General features: G+C 38.4%; 1 protein-coding gene across 2 annotated transcripts in view; it reads left to right on the top strand.

Annotated features, from left to right (window-relative positions):
* Positions 1 to 21,147, top strand: part of NVL (nuclear VCP like) — a 61,476-nt gene that overhangs the window by 1,034 nt on the left and 39,295 nt on the right. The window contains exons 2-14 of one of the 2 annotated variants that reach the window (XM_087964595.1): positions 308 to 381; positions 1,017 to 1,069; positions 1,338 to 1,428; positions 2,199 to 2,247; positions 3,963 to 4,235; positions 5,470 to 5,596; positions 6,261 to 6,337; positions 7,473 to 7,607; positions 7,975 to 8,076; positions 9,691 to 9,808; positions 17,265 to 17,409; positions 18,720 to 18,990; positions 20,649 to 20,867. In XM_087964595.1, coding sequence (XP_087820721.1) covers positions 308 to 381; positions 1,017 to 1,069; positions 1,338 to 1,428; positions 2,199 to 2,247; positions 3,963 to 4,235; positions 5,470 to 5,596; positions 6,261 to 6,337; positions 7,473 to 7,607; positions 7,975 to 8,076; positions 9,691 to 9,808; positions 17,265 to 17,409; positions 18,720 to 18,990; positions 20,649 to 20,867 — 1,734 coding nt within the window. The remainder of the gene's footprint in view (positions 1 to 307; positions 382 to 1,016; positions 1,070 to 1,337; positions 1,429 to 2,198; positions 2,248 to 3,962; positions 4,236 to 5,469; positions 5,597 to 6,260; positions 6,338 to 7,472; positions 7,608 to 7,974; positions 8,077 to 9,690; positions 9,809 to 17,264; positions 17,410 to 18,719; positions 18,991 to 20,648; positions 20,868 to 21,147) is intronic. The other variant, XM_087964601.1, reaches the window with a different exon arrangement.

The following is a 21,147-nucleotide window of genomic DNA, read 5'->3' as shown; positions in this document are numbered from 1 at the left end:
TTAGTGATATTGCAATTTGATATCATTTGCATAATTTAAATTTCATGATGCTGCAAAATTAATATACACTTAATTATCCATTTCTATGGAATGATATCTGGACAAAAATTGATCTGTTGCGATCAAAATCTGCTGAATAGGGAATCTGATAAATTAAGATTCTACTTCAATCTCTTTGCTTTTAAAAACCAACATAGATAACTGCAGCGATGAAGAAAAAGCTGCGTCTATTTTAAATTGTTCATATACAATTTTTCTGCTAATACTATTTTTGCATATTGTACTAACCTAGCTATATTTATTACAGTATCTAAGCAGTAATAAATGTGGCCAGTATGTTAACACTGAGATTCTAGCAGCAGAACTACAGAAAATATATAGGTGAGTAGTAAGAGATTTAGTACTTTAGATTTTCTATGAAAGGGACAGTGGAGTAGTGCATGTATAATAATAAATGGCATAATAATTAAACTTGTAATAGTATGTATTTGAGTCTCAGGGCTTAACATTATCTTCTCTATTACATTGTGTGTCTGCAAGAATGAAATCAATACAGAGATACAAGCATGGAGGTAAACACAAGTATACAAAGCACATAAAAGAAATAATAAAACAAATTAGAAGCATAAAATAAAAAGAAAGGAAATACAACAAAAATTCTAACCCTAATCTCTTTGCACCGTTAAAACCATTCTTGCTATACCATGCTTATATACTGATTTGTGCATTATCTTTTCTTGACACCTTTCTTTCAACATAGGATTAGGTTAGGATTGGTCTAATTTATTCATGCAGAAGCTGCAAATTACCAAATCTGGATAATTTACACAGTGTAATATAATATTTATTCTAATATAGAACATATATATTTGAATGTGCTTATTGGTCTTTTTTTATTTTAACATTGGTAATTATGCATTACGCTACTTTTCCTTATGATGTTGCACTAGGCTTCTACATTGAATATGTGGTATACCAAAGAAATATTCATTGAGGTTTTTAAAATTGATTTTCAGTGCTGATTATGGACGAAGAAAAAGAAATGCCTTTAGAATACAGGTTGAGAAAGGTATGTCTGTTAATATTGTCTTTGAAGTTAAATTATGCCATGAAAGCTAGCTTATGTAAGCAATCTAAAGTATTTTAGAGAAAGAGAGAAGGTACTTGGTCATGAATCAGCTAGGTTTAATATTCTAGATTGTGGTCTTAATTTAAGACCAATAACTTTGAACACTCCAATCTGTCTAGCATTTCTGGCTATTGATTGCATTCTGTACAAAATATAATTTGATTCTTGTTTCACACATGAGCAAGTTTATTTGTATTTTTCTTTCTAGTTATTGGGATAATCAAAGATGAGATAAAATCTACAGATTTAGCCACTCTAGAAGATGAATATTTCACAAAGAAAGCAAAAAGGGATGAAAAGTAAGTTGCAATCACCACAATAAAAAAAATCCAAATAGCTTTATGTCACTTTAACAATTAACAAATTTATTATTGTGTACATCTCATTAGACACAATTTACTTCATCAAATGCATAGTGACCTTCCAAAGAGTTTTTAGTAATTAATCTAGTGCAAATATAGTCCCATACACTTTGCAAGCAAATATTAGGCAGTTAGAAATACATTCCCTCCCTTCTTTATTTTTATGTAAGCATTGATATAATTACTTTTTAGTATATGCACTTGTGTTCTTTCTATTCCTACATTCAGTTAAAGGAAATCCTGATTTGCTTCTAGCTATAGTAACACAGTATATGAATTAGCAAAAATTCATAGCAAAAAGTTAATATAGAATAGAAATATATAGCATTGAAGGCTGATATTTGGCAAAAAAGGGGGAAAGGATGAATCCAGCTCAATTATAGAAAATTTACACAGCACTACATCTTAGTAAAAGTTTTAATATTTGCTGTGTACTACTTAGTATTCCTTCCTTAGGCACAAAAAAACTAGGAACTACTGCAGCCGATCCCTGAAAGAGAAGGATTACATACTACAGTAATATACTGTCAATAATATGATGGGGAAAATAAATTGCAACTTTTTGAATAGACCATTTTAAAAAGCAGTGCATTCTTCATTCACAATATGAGTTGATTTAAGGAAAATTTCATGCAAATGGTTCTGCTTTAAAAAAAAAACCAGACTGTATATGAGAAGCTTTATTTTTAATTCTCTCTCTCCAAAAGTGATTCAGAGACCAGCTTGGATACTTCTGATACCGATACTGAACATCCTGTAAGTATCATTGCTTACATGGGCTATTAGTAGTAACAGTGTTTAAAATATGTATTTATAATTCTGAAGACAAATGTATGAACTGGGAGGTTCTTTGTTTTTTTAATGTTGGTCAAGCCAATTGTGGGACTTACATAACTACAGATAGACCTCAAAACCACAATTGAGCCCAGATTTGGGGCATAAGTCATAGTGGTTGTTAAGCGAGCCATCCATGTTATCATTTTGCTCAAGAGTCATGATTCTGGCTCTCCCGGCTGTAGTCATTAAGATTCCATGGGTCATTAAGTGGAACATGGGATGTCTCAGCGTGGTACCGTCCCTGAGAGGGCCATATTTTTTTATTGTTTGTAAGCCACCCAGAGTTGCTGAGAGTAAGTGAGCGGCCACATAAATCCTATAAATTAAAATAAAATAATGCTTTAGGCCCAGCCTACAATGTGATGCCTCCAGGGGTGGGATTCAATTTTTTAAGAACCGGTTCTGTGGGCGTGGCTTAGTTGATGGGCATGGCTTGGTGGACACATGATTGGCTGGGCGTGGCCAACTCAACATCACTCACATTGAGGCACGCATCTCCTCGCCTGGCCTCTCGTGACTGTGGGGATGCTGCAATAGTCGTAAGTGTGAAAAATGGTTATAAGTCACTTTTTTCAGTGCCATTGTAACTTTGAATGGTCACTCCACACAAGCAAAGTACCAGCAAAGGAGGGGGAAAAAACTCCAGAGAAGTTCCAGAAACAGGAAGTCTAATCCTGCCAAGAATGTAAAAAGGGTTAACAGAAAGGCAGTTTCTGTAAGTAACACCAGAATGTTTCCTTCCTGCCTTCCTTACAGGATTAGGCCAGTAATTTCTTCTAACAACCGGTTCTCTGAACTGCTTAGAATGTTAACAACCGGTTCTAGTGAATAGGTGCGAACCTGCAAAATCCCACCCCGGGCGCCTCCCCCCAATTTGCATGTGACTTGCACCAGGCCTCCCAAGGAATCTACCCTCAGGCACCCCCTGTATAACGGTACTCAGTGGCAGCGCTAAGGCCTGAAGCAGAGGTCATCCCTAGTAGTATAAGTACTTGGACATTCACAAATTCTCCTTGGGGAATACTGCTTACCTTCAAGTGCAGCTCCAGGTTGTACAAGCCCTTTGTTATGAAAGCAGCTTTGGAGCCTGATTTTGTGCAGTTTCTGCAGACTCTGGAAACTAAGGAGTATGCCAAGTTTTGTAAGAATCGGCGGAAAGTTAATGCTCCAGAGTTTGCAGCCAGTATAGTATTATATTGCAGTCAAATGATTCTGAGACTACTTTTAAGCAAAATCTGTACTAAATAGTGGAGTTAGGAGAACTATTAGTGGTGACTTTCAGTATTGGGAATGAGTATCCCAAGAAAGCTCCAACTTTTTTTCTAGTTGGGCTTTTCATAATTCACATGTTTCTAGGATATTTTAAATGCTGTCTGCTTCTACTTTGTTCCTATTTTTGTTTTTAAATACCTTTGACTGTCTTTGAATTTTAAATAATACATTTTAGAAACAATTGTGATTAAATGGCTTTTAAAATATACAACAGTATTTGTTGTATCTATAATTCATATTATGTTTATGTTCAACATGATTTTGAGGATATTTTTGTTTGAAAAAGTCAGTCTCGTGTTGACATCTGTACATAATTTCTCTTTCAGTCTCGTGTTGACATCTGTACATAATTTCTCTTTCAGCAATCAAATCACATGAATACCTCTTTGTTAACCTTATATCGGAAAGGAAATCCAGATTCTTTACCATCATCTCCTAAAAATGATTTAATGATGTCTACCACTACTTCACAAACAGTGCCTAGATCAGATACTGTTTCTCCTCAAGCTCCATCAGTGACCAAAATTTCAGAAGGTGGATGGTTTATTGATAAGACACCAGGCCCAAAGGAGGAAAACTTTTTTATTGATCTTTGTGCAGAAGAAGAATGTGATAACATTAAGCAGAAAGCTAAGGTATTTTTCTTAATTTCTCTGTGCCCTTTCTCATTATGCCATCCCAAAAAACCTCAAGATCAACAATAACTATAAAAAATATTTTGGTACCATAGAAATAAAGAGGAGAATATGAAAAAAATATTGATATACATATCGACTAATATATTTAAAACATGGTATTGAAACATTAAAATTAAAATATAGGGAGGAATACAAAGCTTAATAATATTTGATGAAATTGCTTGAAAATCCTTTGTTTCCCCTGTGTCAAAAAAGGTCAATATGTATGTTAAAACACACACATCAAGAATCTAGAGTTTGAAATAAAATGAAAATATATCTTTCAAATATTCTGTAACAATTCTTTTTTTCACCAGGATCATCTTAGGAAAAGTATCATATTGATGCCTTAATAAATTTGGGGTATTGGTGATAATAGCCAGAAAAATATTTTTAACATGAAACAAATGCTGTACAACTATATTAGTAATTTTGGGTTTCAACTCAAAATGTGAGAAATAGGATAAATTCAATCCATTTCATTTCTAGCTCATGGATTGTATCCCTAATAAGTAATCCTTCTTATGTATTTTCTGATCTCTTAGCAAGGTTCATAAAACTTTCTCTGTGTTAATTTCATAAGATCAAAGGAGACTGCTTCATTTTGTTATGTTCCACTGATTTACAAAAACACAATGTTCAGATCTTCTGCTCTAAATATACTAAAGTTACTACATTATTTCACTTTCTCGTAAAAATGGAATGTTGGCTTTGGTGATGCAATTAACTCCTCCAATAAATGTAAAACTACTGAAGCAACAGTAGCACCAGGATCTAATAACCCACTTAACAAAAGCTTAAGTTAAAGAAAATGGCTTAGGAAGGTCTCTGAAAGAAATGAAATTCGATTTTTAAGTTTTACAAGATTTTTAAGGTTGGCTTCATTTTAAGAAACTGACTTAATCCAAAAAAATAAAAGTCTGAGAGGCCATTTTATTTAAAAATGGATTATCAGATAGTTTTAACTATGATCACAAAATGTGAGCTATTTGCGCAGAGGTTTAAAGATATCTATATTTTTAAAAGTCAAGTGAATAAAAAGAGGGGGATGCATGCCATAAAAAGTGTTGAAGTGCTAGGGCAGCAGCAGAAGTTCCTTGTATCTTAGTTTAAAAGCCCATTTATATTGCTTAGTTTTTGCATTGTATCTTGCTGGATAAAGTATATCAAGAAGCTTTTCTTTGTGATGTAGAATGCTGGAAACAATTCTATTTTGGAGACCACAAGAAAGAAGTCCAAGGACAAAAAATATAAACGGAGAAAAGTTGAATTTTCTAATGTAGATGAAGAAATAGAGTCAGTTTTGAAGCAGCAGAAAGGTAAGGAGTGACCTCAGGGGTGGGATTCAAATTTTTAACAATCGGTTCTGTGGGCGTGGCTTAGGTGGTGGGCGTGGCTTGGTGGTCATGTGACTGGGTAGGTGTGGCCAACTCAATATCACTCACATCGAGGCACACATCTCGCCTGGCCTCATGACTGTGGGGATGCTAAAACAGTCGTAAGTGTGAAAAATGGTCATAAGTCACTTTTTTCAGTGCCATTGTAACTTTGAATGGTCATTCCACACAAGCAAAGTACCAGCAAAGGAGGGGGAAAAACTCCAGAGAAGTTCCTGAGACAGGAATTCTAGTCCTGCCAAGAATGTAATAAGAGTTAACGGGGAGGCAGTTTCTGTAAGTAACACCAGAATGTTTCCTTCCTGCCTTCCTTACAGGATTAGGCCAGTAATTTCTTCTAACAACCGGTTCTCTGAACTGCTTAGAATGTTAACAACCGGTTCTAGCGAATAGGTGCGAACTGGTAGAATCCCACCCCGGAGTGACTGTTTGTAATTATATGGGATAAATGCAAAGGGATATTTCACTGTTTGTCAATATAAAATTTGTTCAGCTTAATCTTTATGAAGTTTGTGGCTGTTTTCCTACTTTTTAAAACTGCAATCAGCTGCGATTGTTCTTTTAATATTTTCTTGTTTTTCTGCAGTTAAATCAAGAGAAATAGAGCTGCAAACTTCCTCAGTGACATTTGAGGATATAGGAGGCAATGATGAGATTTTGAAGGTTAGATTTAACTAATCTCTTTTTTAAAATTTTTAGCTGAAACACAATGGAGTATAAAAGGCCTTAACCTGAATCTAATTTAAAATACTGAATGCTGAATGTGCTATGTTGGAAACAATTACCGTTTGATTCTTTGTTAAATAAATTTAGTTGTCTTAACAAGCCTGTTTAATTGCATATTCCTGTTTTTACCAATTGGAAGGGGCATTGAAACATTTATTCCTCAATTGGGCATCTTTCTTGATGTTAATATTGCATTATACATCATTCATAAATGATATATTTCAAGCACATTTTTGTAGCCTTAAGAACTAGAAACCTGCTTAATTTCAAAGTGAAAGCTACAGTTTTCAACAAGTTGTAGGCAAGTTTTAGGATTACAATTTTGCTATCACACCAACTTTGGTGAAAGCACCCGTGTCCTTTTGCTGACATTCCTTTGCCAGACTTCATTCGTGTATCAACAATATGATTATTTGGAAAAAAAAGTAAAATAGGTTAACTTTGTTGAGTGAAACTCTTAAGTCCAATTTACAAAGCTCAATATGTATTATTGAGTTCATGAATAAGAGAAGATACTCAGTGTTTCTCATTCTGAATGTGCCTGCCTTCATCAATAAAGATAAATATACTTGTGGCAATTAAGAGCAGCATGCTGGCCTAGAGGCGGAGCTCTCGCCTCACAATCAGGAGATTGTGAATTCAATCCAAGGTAGCAGCAAAGAGAAAGTATCTGCTGCAAGCTCTGTATAAGCGTCAGAAAGGACTCCATTCAATCACCCTGTCTCCACCCTGATGCGAGGGTTTACAAGATTGCTAAAAGAAAGAAAAAGCATTTGTAGCAGTTAGCATCTATTCAGTAAAACTACAAGCATTCCTTCATTAACCTGATCCCTGTTCACGTTGCAGTCCTTATCTTTGAAATTGCTAGGGCTGAATTTAGCATTCTCTCCAGGATCATTAGAGCTACAACTGTCTTACAACTTACCCTTATGCAAAACAGGGACAGAAGTTGAGATTAAAAGGACATTGACAATGACAGAGGAGGTCCAGTGTAATCAGATCCCTGTAACTATTTCCCTACATATCCTGATTTGGAATTAATTTGACTTCAATATTGCCATTTTTATTGTAGGAGATATGTAAGATGCTGATACATATCCGTCATCCTGAAGTCTACACTCATTTAGGAGCTGTTCCTCCTCGAGGATTTCTTTTGCACGGACCACCAGGGTGTGGGAAGACATTACTAGCACAAGCAATTGCCGGGGTGAGGTTGTTAGAGCAATTATTTTTCCTTTCTCTGTTGTAAACTGTGTTCATTATTTAAAATGTTAAACTTCAGACATGTTTGCCTTTTTAAAATGCTGCTTCTTCCAGGGACAAATTCTGTCTTCTTGCCTGCATGTCAGGCCCCCTAGAAAGTCACAAGGTTACAATCTGAGGGCTCTTCTCAGTGGTATCTTTTTGAACAAAGCAGTACCTGCAAGATAAATGTTTGCCTTTTTGATCATTACCTGCTGGAACAGAATGTGATCCCTTTTTTTCCACTATTCAATTTTCCTCTGTTTAGGGCCGAATCTTGCTAAGTGTTGTTACTTAAATCCGTTTGTTTTCGTCTTTTCTTTTTATTCTAGGAACTTGAATTACCAATACTCAAAGTTGCTGCAACTGAAATTGTATCTGGAGTGTCTGGTGATTCTGAACAGAAATTAAGGGAACTCTTTGATCAAGCTGTGGTAAGACCCTAAAAAAAGTATTTTATTATTTCATCTGTCTTCTGGCATCTGCGTTATGAGTATGGGCAAATATGAGTATGAGAAAAGAAATTACTAAGCAAATTACTAACTTTACATCATCACTGGCATAAAATTTCAACTCATTTTTATTCCTTCCCTGTTTCACTATTTTGTTCCTTGAGTAGTGAATCCTTGAATAAGGATATCATTGCAGAAGTGTATTGTCATTATTTTTAAATTCAACATAAAACTGGGTTCAAAATGGCTGTCATCACCAATGGATGTAACTTGACGGTCACAGTTTTTGATTTCAGTTTTGAATATTTTTTTTAATTACTCTCAGATAGAGGTCGCTATTTCATTTCATTCAGCTTGCTGTTCTGTACACGAGTCAAATTATGCTTTTTTACCCCACATTGTATAATCCTCCCAGAAAACATTTATTGGATGAATGCAAAAATATAATAAATGGCTAGTGAATGGGGTCTGTCTACACATAGACTTTTCTGCACCTTGTGCTTCAGATGTGTGCTAAGCGACAACTCATATCCTCGGAGTTCTGTTGGCTGGAATGAGTTTCAGTCCAACTACTTGTGAGAGGCTGAAATATGGCATTTCCTTTTGTCACTTTTTTCTTTCTTTTCCTTTAACCAAAATGGCATTTTTGTTTTTCTGTGGATTTTTTTCTTTTTCCTTCTTTTTTTCTCTTTTGGTCAACAAAGGAGATCCAAGATCCATATTCCATTTGGGTGCAGGATAGTCAAAGCAATTAACCATTCAGTATTGTGTTCATTTAAGAAAACTATTTTTGATAACCATCTCTATATCACTTAATAAATATATAAAAAGTTCTTGTCTTTCTTTATAAGTAATTTTGTTTATTAGTGAAAAAAATAATTTATATTGTAGTTAGTTAACCAAAATGTAACCTATAGGTACTTTCCTATAAAAGATTTACTCTTGATCAGGCTAGCTAGGTGGCACAGTTGTTGCACTGTTGAGAATATCTTTTATAATATGTCATGTATACAAATGGCAATATACCTTGTAAAGTAATACAAAAAATACAGAAAAGTATTTTCCAAAGTGCAGAGACTCATATTTTAATTATGCTAGACTGCTAAATCATTGATAGGTGTAAAGCATTTCTGTCAAAAAGGTAATTGCTAACTATTATTTCAAATATTTCATCTTGTTTTCAAATTATATTATTCTCTGCTCATGTTAAAACTACTTACTGAATGATTTGATAAAAATTAAGTATAAAGAAGAATTTGGGGGAGCCCGGCATGAGCTAGGATAGGGTAAGAATAGAAGGAAGAAAGGAGCACAGTAAAATATTCTCTTTCATGTGCAGAATCTCATTTTCCACATATTTCAAATAGGTATAATATAGAAACATTATGCAGGTCTCTTTCTCCAGCTTGGGGAAATAATTGAGGTTTCATGTCCAATACATCCATGATGAAGCGAAAATCTTAGTTCAGTTTCTAAAAGTCAATGTCTCAATGAATGCATATTTTAAAATTATAAAATGAAATGAAAACCATTGCATGCTTCAATTTATATGATTTCGAGGCTTATACTGATGGAGTATTTGTATTATATTTCTAGACCAATGCACCATGCATCCTTTTCATAGATGAAATTGATGCTATCACACCAAAAAGAGAAATGGCCTCAAAGGACATGGAGCGGAGAATTGTAGCCCAGCTTCTGACTTGCATGGATGGTATGTATTTTAATTCTTTAAAGTAAATGGTTATTTTTTGGGGGGGAAACTTCAGGCTGGTTTTATTTTATTTTGAAAATATGTATGCTCCCCCTTTAGATTAATCTGCTTTTAATTGACACTTCCATTTGAAAATTTTGCCAGAATGTCTGTGGAGATTCTCAGTCATCCAGGTCTTGGTTGTCCCAAAGGTGCTTTTTTTTTCCAAGAGGCAATTGGACTTTCTGGTTTTTCTTTGAAGACGCTTCGCTTCTCATCCAAGAAGCTTGTTCAGCTCTAACTGGACGAGTGTGAAACCTTTTTGGAACTGTTGAAAGGACTGTGTTGTAGATTGGAGATAGATGTTGTCGTATCCCCCCCCCCCCTCTGCTGAGAGAGGGGTATTCAATTTTGACATAAATAGCCTCTTTGACCCCTCTTTCAAACCAGCAGTCCTCTCTGTCCAAAATGTGGACTTTGCTGTCTTTGAAAGAGTGGCCTTTGTCTTTTAAATGCAAATGGACTGCTGAATCTAGTCCTGATAGATTTTTTTTCTCCCATGTTGTGTCATGCATTTATGAAGTGGTTGTTCTGTTTCCCCAATGTAACAGTTCCAAGAAAGCTCCACACCCATTTGCACCACTCAAGTGACACTGATGACACAGATAACGGTACAAAGGTTTGGTAGCACCAAAATATTAATTTATTGCGCCGGAAGCTTTAATGTAGTTTGTTTATCCAACATTCTTCACAGAAGCAAACATTTGTGCACTTATGCTATTTATCTGTACTCATTCTTGCATACAACTGTTTATGTATTACGAGGAAAATAATATTTTAAAAACCCGCTAAAAACAAATACAAACTAATATAAAGGATGGTGGAAAGAAGAAATCACAGAGAAAGCTAACAGTGCAAGAAAGAAGGGGGAAAAGAAAAGGGAAATAGAACAGAAAGAAAAAAGATACAAAGTAGCTTCCAATCTTCTTCACAGCATTCATTTTACTTTGGTCTATTTATGAATGTTTTCCCATAATTTTATAACTTGTATCATTTAACAAATATTTAAATATTTATCATATTTTATAATATTGTTTACAGATGCAGAAACTCCATAGGAACTTAAATTAATGATTAATAGGATTGTATTGCATGTATGTAGACGCTGTACTTAAAAGAATGAATGCAAAACCTGATTGTGTATAAGAAAATATCAAACTAGTAATATTCTTATAAAAACTGAAAAGTACCGTAAAAACCCAGAGAAATAGAAGGAACTTAATGATTTCTTGTTGAGATACCGTATATACTCGAGTATAAGTCGACCCAATATGTTTCGAGGCACCTAATTTTACACAAAAACTGGGAAAACTTATTGACTCGAGTATAAGCCGAGGGTGGGAAATGCAGCAGCTACTGGTAAATTTCAAAAATAAAAATAATTAATTTGGGAAACGATCTCACTATCATGAAAGGTTTAATTGATTCACTAACCTAAAAGAAGAAGATGATGATGACAGCGGGAGGCAGGAGTCACTCTCTTCCCCTCCTCGGAGGCCCCCTGAGTCAGGAGTCGCTACTGCCGGCGCGGCCCCAGTCCCGTGTCGCCTCGGGAAGGAAAGGCAAAAAGGAAGAGCCGCGGCAGCGCTTTGCAACAGCAGCAGCGGCACCGGAGGCTCAGGCTCAGCGGCTCCTGGTTTTGCCCCACCCTTCCCAAGGCAACGCGGGACCGGAGCCGCACTGGCGGCTGCAACTCCCGACGGACTGGGGCTCAGCCGACACCTGAGCGGAGATGTAGGGAGAAGGCAAAAGCGACGGAAGATCCTTCCGCGGCCCTGTTCTTTACTTGGGCAGCCGGGCGCCCGCAATGGCGCCCACGGCGGCAACAGGCAGTTCCGCCCGGTTCGCTCAGGTGTCCGGCTGGGCTGTTGGGTTGCTCGCCGCTGCGCCCAGTCCCGCTCGCCGGGAAGGGAAAGGCAAAAGCGCTTTGCCTTCCCTTCCCGAGGCGACGCGGGACTGGGGCCGCACCAGCGGCAGCAACCCAAAGCCTAGCCGGGAAGGGAAAGGCAAAAGCGCTTTGCCTTTCCCTTCCCGAGGCGGCGGGACTGGGGCCGCACCGGCGGCAGCAACTCCCAACAGCCCCAGCCGGGAAGGGAAAGGCAAAAGCGCTTTGCCTTCCCTTCCCGAGGCGACGCGGGACTGGGGCCGCACCGGCGGCAGCAACTCCCAACAGCCCCAGCCGGGAAGGGAAAGGCAAAAGCGCTTTGCCTTTCCCCTTCCCGAGGCGACGCGGACTGGCTGCACCGGGGCAGCAACTCCCAACAGCCCCAGCCGGACACCTGAGCAGAGCCCGGGCGGAACTGCCTGTTGCTGCCGTGGGCGCCGTTGCGGCGCCCGCTGCCCAAGTAAAGAACAGGGCCACGCCGGACCATCGGAGAAGCGGAGCAAAGCCGGACACCAGCAGCCGCCCTCGGGCGCGGAAAGCCTCCCCAACCAGCCGGCCGGCTTCCTCCTCGGTCACACAGAACAAACAGGCAGAGAAGGAGGAGAGCAGCTGGCCAGCCGGGGAGGCCTCCTGCGTAAAAGAGGCAGCCAACGATGTCCGCGCCGTCCTGCTCCACGTGCTGGCTGCTCGGACTTGCCGGGCCCGGCACATAGAACAGGGCGGTGCCGGATGTTGGAGAAGCCGAGCGAGCCGAAGCGACCTCGGTTCGCGTTGTTTTCTGAGCCTAGAGCCAGGGCGCTTTCATTGCATGGCGGAGCTTCTTGTCTCGGGAAAACTGGCGTCATTGCTGCCCCCTCAGGGAGGGCGATTCTGGGCTGCGCGATTGGGGACTTCGTGGCTTTGGGTGGGTGGGAGTGAGGACGGACGGAGTCTGTGAAGCGGGCTTGCCTGCCCTTGCTGGCTGCCTTTGCTTCCTTAGGGGCGGGAAGGGGCTCATCTGGACCAAGGTGAGTCTCCCCTCAGTTTCCCTGAAGGATCTTCCACGCTTATGCCTTTCTCCCTACATCTTCCTCTGTTAAAATTCCCCCCCCACACACACACACACACTTATTTTCGGGCGGATAGATTTCGTGTCTGAGCATTCTCACGTGACAGTGGGTCTTTTCCCCCAAAAAAACAGTTAAAAAAAAGAAAAATATATCCTCATGCAAGAACTTTTCTGCTTCCGATTACCCCCATGCTTAAAAGTTGCAAAGGAAACACGGAAGCAGGGAAGCGCCTGCCCAGCTCCGGAGCTCCACACCATTTTTTTTCAGAGGGAATTGACTCGAGTATAAGCCGAGGGGGATTTTTTCAGCACAAAAATGGGCTGAAAACTCGGCTTATACCGAGTATATACGGTAACTGTAATTCAGCTTTCTTATTGTAAGTAAATATACAAAACAGATTCAAGTATTTAGATAAAGACTTAAATTGGCAATATGGCCAGACTCATTATTGTAAAGTTGGTAAGAGTACAAAGAAAAGGGGAAAAAAGGCTATATTTCTTTCCTTCCCCCCTTGGGGGAAACACAAATTTCTCCTTTAACCATTGCTATGATTCTTGATTGAGATACAATTAAACTTATCCATCAACTGATTTCAATAATCAGTTGCTGGGAAGCTCATAAAATATTGTAGTTATACTGATCTGTTGAGACTCCTGGCTTTTATGAAACTTCTTTTATCTGATACTTCCTTAGTGAAATTGGGATAGATTGATATCATAATTTGTCTAGAATTCTACTTCAGTGGAGATTTGATTGATTCATGGTTAAATATATGTGAAATTTCATAACTTCTACTAACATGAAGGAATTGCATAGTAATGGTGTTGGAATTAATTCCAGTTTTTCACCTCTTTAGAGGAATTTTAACACACGTTCAATCTTGACTGGAAGGTCAAGAGAGGAGCTTTCTGAAAATAATCATCCATAAATTCAGCCAGGTTTAGTTGATTAGGGGGATTTTCAATACTAATAATATGTAATTGTTTTCTCCTCAGTTGTGATGCTTAAGTAAGTAATTTGTTTATCCAAAATATTATGACCAGTTTGAGTTATGGTCTTGTGAACTTGTAATTGGTCTTCCTGTTTAGTTAGCTTTTCTTGAATTATCCTTAAAATGAGCCAGCTCTTGTTAGATCAGCTTTTTCAATCATCCAGGTCATGGTTGTCCCAAAAATGCTGTTTCAAAAGGCAGCTGGACTTTCTTGGGTTTTTTTTTCTCTTGAAAATATTTTGCTTCTCATTCAAGAAGCTTCTTCATTTTCTCAAGACTTGTACTTGAGTCAGGATTTCTTTTAACAAGTTAGTAAAAGAATCTTTCTCTGCCATTTTCTCTGCCTCAGCAGATAGCGACGCAGTTGAAATTAAGTTATTGTTGACTGTTTGAGTCTAGCTGCCATGCCAGTGGATTGTTAAAAACAAGATAATATATTATAAAAAATTAATTACCCAATTATCAAAGTCTTTATCCAAGGAGTCTGATAATATTGGAATTTGTATTTCCTTTAATCAGAAGAGAAGTACGAGACATGCCTGTAAAGCGGAAAGTCTAAGTGCAAATGTACTGTAAATTTACCTCTTGCTCTATGGTTACAACATAACTCTTTTGTTCCTATAATTATCCTGTCTAATCATCAAAACCATAAATCAAAGGTTTATTTCTTCTTTGTTATTCAAACATAAGGCATTTCCAGTTAGCAATAAACATAGATACTGACTTTTCTGATCAAAGAAGTCAGTTTAGCTATCTCAGCAAATTCCATCATTACCAGCCTTCCTTCATTGTGGATAATGCTGAATCCGTTCATCTTTGTGCACACAACAATTTCATTGCAGTTATTGTACACAAAAATAAAGTTACATGTCTTTTTTCCTATTATTTATCCATCAATCCTAAAAGGAAAAAAAACACCACTGGTCTCAATTGTATATTAATATTTAAAATCCTCTGAATCATATTTTCTCATTGTCGCATCTGTATTATGATGAAAATTTTAGACCGTTTTATAATACATTCTCTTACTTTTTCTTTATTTCTTCTGTTTCAAGTTTCAATAAAAGCTTTTTTGCAATTATATATTCATAATTTGTACACAATTCTGTTTCAGACTCAACCTTACAATGTTCCAAACCATAAAATATTTTGTCACATTAAAATTTTCTAATAACTAAATAAGAAAACCATTGACAATTATATCCCTCTGCCACCCGGTCTCCCTTGATTTATATTTTATATTCTCCTTGACATAATTCTTTCACAATAAGTTAGCCATTTATGTTTGCCTATTATTTATCATCTATAAAATGTTTGTTCTGCTGATAGGCACAAAAGTATTTTCAGGCACAACCTGGCTTTGTATCTGTTCCATATTCTCAATATAGCACATCAAACAATTATTTTTAAAATCCACATTAACCTTAACTTATGTCATGCCACAAATATCCATGCCACCCATCTTTCAAGTTGTGTCCTTCTAATGTCAAGAGCTTTTTACTTCTCAGCAGCAGTCACTCTTTCATTCAAGCTAAACAGCTGCAAAATACCATTTCAAATCAGTATATATTGCCTTCTTATTTCCTTCTATTGTGTCTGTGTCCTCCCTCTCACAGTGCCTGGAGGCTGTTAGGGACTGGCTGGGGAGCACAGTTGAAACTAAACCCTGGCAAGACCAAATGGCTCTGGGTTTGGGGTTATTTGACCCAGGGAGAATTGCCACCTTTGGTCTTGGATGGGGTGGCACTACCCCAAACAGACCCTGTATGTAATCTGGAGGTTCTCTTGGATCCTGGACTTGAGACTCATGCTTGAAGAGCAGGTGGCAGTCGTGGCCAGGAGGGTCTTTGCGCAACTGCGGGTTGTGCACCAGTTATTCCCTTTCCTGGACCAACAATCCCTACTCATGGTCACTCATGCTCTAGTCACTTCCCATTTTGACTATTGCAATGCGCTCTACATGGGACTGCCTTTGAAAAACATCTGGAAGCTCCAGTTGGTGCAAAAAGCAGCGGTCCACATGGTTTTGTACAGACCTCAGTGTACAAATGTATGACCTCTCCAGCAGGAGGCATTGGTTGTCAATTTGCTTCCAGGTACAATTCAAGGTGTTGGTTGTCATCTTTAATGCCCTTCATGACTTGTGACCACGTTATCTGAGAGACAGTCTCTTGCTGGTCATATCTACCCGATCCACCAGAGGGGTCAGGCAAGGAATGTTGCGGGTTCCATCCCCTAGGGAGATATACCTGGTGGGACCCAGAAGAAAGGCCTTCTCCATGGTGGCTCCCTCTCTCTGGAACATCATTTTCCCAGAGATTAGAATGGCCCCCACTCTAACACTCTTCCAGAAAGTGCTGAAGACCAGGTTCTGCCAGCAGGCCTGGGGAACCCAGAGCACGATGGAGCCCATTAAATGGTTCGTGTGATGTATTGTCGCCAGGGTGAGGATTGGGGGGTGTTATTTTATTAATTATATGATTCTGCTGAGGCTGCTGGTGGCACTTTCGTTGAAGTTGGACCAAAGACCATGATTGTGCGTGGCTTTGATCCATGCTTATCCTGCTGGAGGGTCCCAACAGGACCGGATCCATCTCGGACCCAAGTCGGAGTGGTGGGGGAAGAGCATTGAGGGAAGCTGCATCTCCCCTCCCTGGCTAGGTATAGTCCCCTTGAAGACAGGAGGTAGCGGCAGTCTTAATGGCTGCCCTGAAGACGGGAAGCTTCCGGGACTTAAGTGTGTGCTGGAGTGGTGAAGCGGTGAGCGGCATGTAACCAGGCAAAGGATTTTGGATTTTTTTTCAACAACCCCGAGAAACAGAAGGAAAGAGCCCTTGATATGAATTTAGATAAGAAAGTTGGAAATGTAATTATGACTATGTATGAACGTTGTAAACTGGAACCACGTTGCTCACTTGAAGAGATGTGTAAAAAATAAAAAAAATTAAAAATCTGGTTCTGCCAGCAGGCCTGGGGAACCCAGAATGGGATGGAGGCGATTAAATGGCTCGTGTGATATATTGTCACCAGGGTGAGGAGTTTGGGGGGGGGGGGTATTTCATTATTTTATTAATCAATTATATGATTCTCTCTTTTATTAGTTTTATTGTTTTTATATGAGGTTTTATATTCTTGTAAGCTGCCTTGATTCGCCATGTGTAAAAAGGCGGCCATATAAATTTCCAAATAAATAAATTTGCACTGTCCATTGAAATCAAGGTCCCTGAGGCCAAGGTCCCATATGCAGGCACGCTGTGATAGATTGAATCCTGCAAATATCTCTCTGTATTTTACATTTTGTCCAAAACTATGTTCATTTATTTTTACACATTGGAGAGCAATAGTACATGCACTACTCAGAATTAACATCCATATTAAAATGTCTATCCTCCTGGATGTGCCATGTGAATAGTTTTACTATTACTATAGTTTTGATAGCACAACACCAGCTCTTTCATTAATAGCTGTTTGCTTCTTTGCTTCCTCTTTCAGATTTGAATACGTTGACCACTGCACCTCAGGTCCTTGTAATTGGAGCAACCAACAGGCCCGATGCACTGGATCCAGCCCTGAGACGGGCGGGAAGATTTGACCGAGAAATTTGTTTGGGGATTCCAGATGAAGCAGCAAGAGAAAAGTCTGTCAGCCTTCTTTTTATTTAATACAGTCGTTTGAAGTCCTAGGATTCTCTTGGATAGATTTTTAACAAGGGAAGATTAGAGGTCTTAACTATTGCTTGAGTAGTAAATATTGTTGCAGTATTAAAAGCTCATGGAAACTAGCTGCCGGTTATATAGATTTGAAAGTCATAACTGGCGTTTGCATAGCCAGCAGCAAAATCTTCAATAAATTGACAGACAGAGCAGAAATAGAAAATGAAAGATTTCATTTACATTAGGTAGGCCTATGTGAGTCCCTTTATCTATCTTAAGAGTGTATTTCTTTTATATTCCAAAAAGTGAAAAGATTTTGAACTTGGTTAGCCCTCTCCTTCCCAGAATGTGTTCTTTTGTCATCCAGTAGTTGCAATAATGTATGGGGGGAAAAGCTTTCTATTGCCTGTTTGGGATATGAAGTTTCCAGATTTGTCACCTTAAAAAATAGGTAGCACATTTCTTCTTGAGCATAGTTGATATGAGCATTTGGTTTTTTCACAAGAGGAAGGCACTCAATTCTGATTATCAGTTAGTCAGAATTTGTTAAAGTATAAATAAAAGAGACTGCATGATAAAGCATCATTATCTAAGCAAGTAATGAAAATAAATTTGAAGGAAATGAAGTTTTATGTATTGGTTGTCATATACAGATAGTCCTTGACTTACAACCATTCGTTTAGTGACTGTTTGAAGTTACCAGAGCACTGGAAAAAGGGGCTTTGGAGCAGTTTTCACACCGGTTTTGGTCATGTGATCAAAATTCAGGCGCTTGGCAACTGCCATGTATTTATATCAGTTACAATCTCTCAGGGTCATGTGATCATCAATTGTAGCCTTCCCCAATGGCTTCCAACAAGCAAAAGTCAGATTCGCTTAACAGCTATGGCAAAAAAATGGTCATAAAATGGGGCAAAGCTCACTTAACCACTGCCTTGCTTAGCAATGGAAATTTTGGGCTCAATTCTGGTCATACATTAAGGACTACCAGTAATCCCAATTGTTTCAGCATAGATGTTTAAATGCTTCTCGTGTTTTGTAAATATGGTCTCAGCATAGAAATAGGAATATTTCTAATATTTTGAACACTCCATATCTTAATCTTTTCACTGATTATGATGTTTGTGGGTGGGTGGGTGGGCTAAACAGAAATGATTTCATCAAGTTCTATCTTTTTGAAGGTGATAAAAATAAATTATTAAACACTATTGAATACATTTAAATAATTAAATAATTTGGGATTTGGGGATGTTAAGTTCAGCTGCAAAAATCATCTTTATTTTCTTTTCACCAGAATCCTGAAGACATTGTGTCGAAAGCTTCGAATTCAAGAATCTTTTGATTTTAGACATTTGGCTCATTTGACTCCAGGCTACGTTGGTGCTGATCTTCTGGCCCTTTGCCGTGAGGCAGCAATGTGCACAGTGAACAGAGTTCTTGTTAAACTAAATGGGAAGAAATGGGAAGTCACGAAAAATGAAGAAGTAACACCTGGACAAGACATGCAAAGGACACCAGAAGAAAATGTGAAAAAAGATGCCGAAGAACCAGATCTTCTCACTAATGTATATATTTCATATGTAGCTTATTGTATCCATTTGTTCCATGTCTGGGTATATAAAAGGGGTTTTTTCCTGGAAGAAAATCATATATATTAACTGCAGATACATTAAAAAAGGAAAATAACAGTGAATAATTAAATATAGCATTTGAACCAGTTTAGAGTAGTAGTTAAGGTAACAGGCCAGAAAATGGGAAAATTGGGTGCAAAACCACCTGGGTGACCTTGAGCCAGTCACTCTCTCTCAGCCCTAGGAAGGAGACAATGGCAAACTATTTCCAAAATCTTGCCAAGAAGACTTCAGGGACTAGTCCAGGTAGTTGCCAGGACTCAGCCACTAACTTGAAAGCATCTGTCTGTCTGTCTATAATTCTAGTCTGAAGAATATAGGACAGAAGCCATGAAATAGGAATATGATCCTTTTAATAATCTTTCTCTGGCTTTCAATACTATTGATCATGTTATGGAGGGATGGCCAACTGTGGTAACATTATGACTAATGGACTTCAACTCCCAGAATTTCTGAGCCAGCATGGAAATCCACATATAAGGTTGCCGTGGTTGCTCACCCTTGATTTATGACTGCCTCCTCCTGACTTAAGGATGGGTAGCAATGAATGCAACGGTTCTCCTCTCTGAAAAGTTACTCCCAGTCATTGGCAACAATGGTGGAGAGTGTATGCTGTAGACTCCTAAGTTATAGAATACCACAAGGCTTGATGTTATCCCCACTCTTGGTGAATAAGTTCTATGAAAATTATCTGTCAACAAAAGATGAGAATCATCATCAGCATAATGGGCGAACAGACAGCAATATAAATTCAATCAATCAATCATTAATGGTGATAGAGAAAGTTCTACCTCAATGTCAGGCCAAGCAAGTAATGCCATCAAGGGCCTGGATTCAGTTGGTGTAGATGACAAAGAACTAGCTAAAGCATAATCCTAGTAAAAGAGAATCATTCTAGACAGATAAAACCATACGATTCCAGAGAGATTCTATATTTAGTTCAGGATGGGGTCACAGTCCCTGTGCTGAGTGATCTTGAAGCTTTCAGAGTCCTCTTGGACTCACAGCTACTGCTCAAGGTACAGTTAACAAAGGCCACTTCACCTAGTGCACTAGTTGTGACCAATACTGGTATGAAAGAAGTTTAAATGTCCCTGTCACATTATATTTGTGAAAAATCCCCAGAAATTTTTTTTAAAGGGCTCACAGCTACTGCTCAAGGTACAGTTAACAAAGGCCACTTCACCTAGTGCACTAGTTGTGACCAATACCGGTATGAAAGAAGTTTAAATGTCCCTGTCACATTATATTTGTGAAAAATCCCCAGAATTTTTTTTTAAAGGGCATTAATGAGTATTATTCTATAGAGGGAGAAAAATGTTCCTATTCCACAAAAGGCAATTACTTGCCAGTATTTTATGTTTTTAACAAACTTCACAATATTCCTACAATCTGTTGATCTGATAAATCAATAAAAAACAAAGATTATCTTGAAAAAGCCATACTAGCTGTCATTAGTGCAAGCATTTTAAAATACCTTGCCATTGGATTCCAGTTTTCTATCGGTAAACCTAAAGGTGTACTTCTTTTATCCCCAGTCTAATCCATTTTTTTTTTATTTTCCTCCTCCTCCTCTAATCTCCCTTCTTTAGGATGAATTGCAAAGATTGCTCCAGTTGCTGAAGGAGCCAGATCCCCTGGGGGAGGCTCAGCTGCAGAAGCTGTGCATTGAGCTGAAGGATTTCACTGTTGCTCTCCCTTCGGTGCAACCCTCTGCAAAGAGAGAAGGCTTTGTCACTGTTCCTGATGTGACGTGGGCAGATATTGGAGCCCTGGAAGAGGTTCGGGAGGAGCTGACCATGGCTATACTGGTATGGGCAGATGCTTTCACCAAATGTTGATGCGCTCTATATAAGATGATCCTCACTTTCTGAAATTAACGATGTAAGTCCGCCAGCCACTCTGAATTAAAGGCATGTGGTACTTTTTGCCTAAAAACGTGTGCAAGGAGATCAGCTCTGCTTTGATTTACAAAAGTTAACAGTAAACTAAATTGCTTATCATTGCTCCATTTTGAAAAGAACAATTATTCCTGTTTGTTTTAATATTTAGTAGCAGAGGACTTTTGGCCAAAGGTTGGTATAATGAAGG

This window comes from Notechis scutatus, chromosome 1 (assembly GCF_049901735.1).
Source record: "Notechis scutatus isolate UNSWTSFEM ecotype Mainland chromosome 1, rNotScu1.2, whole genome shotgun sequence".
Lineage (NCBI taxonomy): Eukaryota > Metazoa > Chordata > Lepidosauria > Squamata > Elapidae > Notechis > Notechis scutatus.
This window is presented reverse-complemented; position numbering and strand designations above follow the sequence as displayed.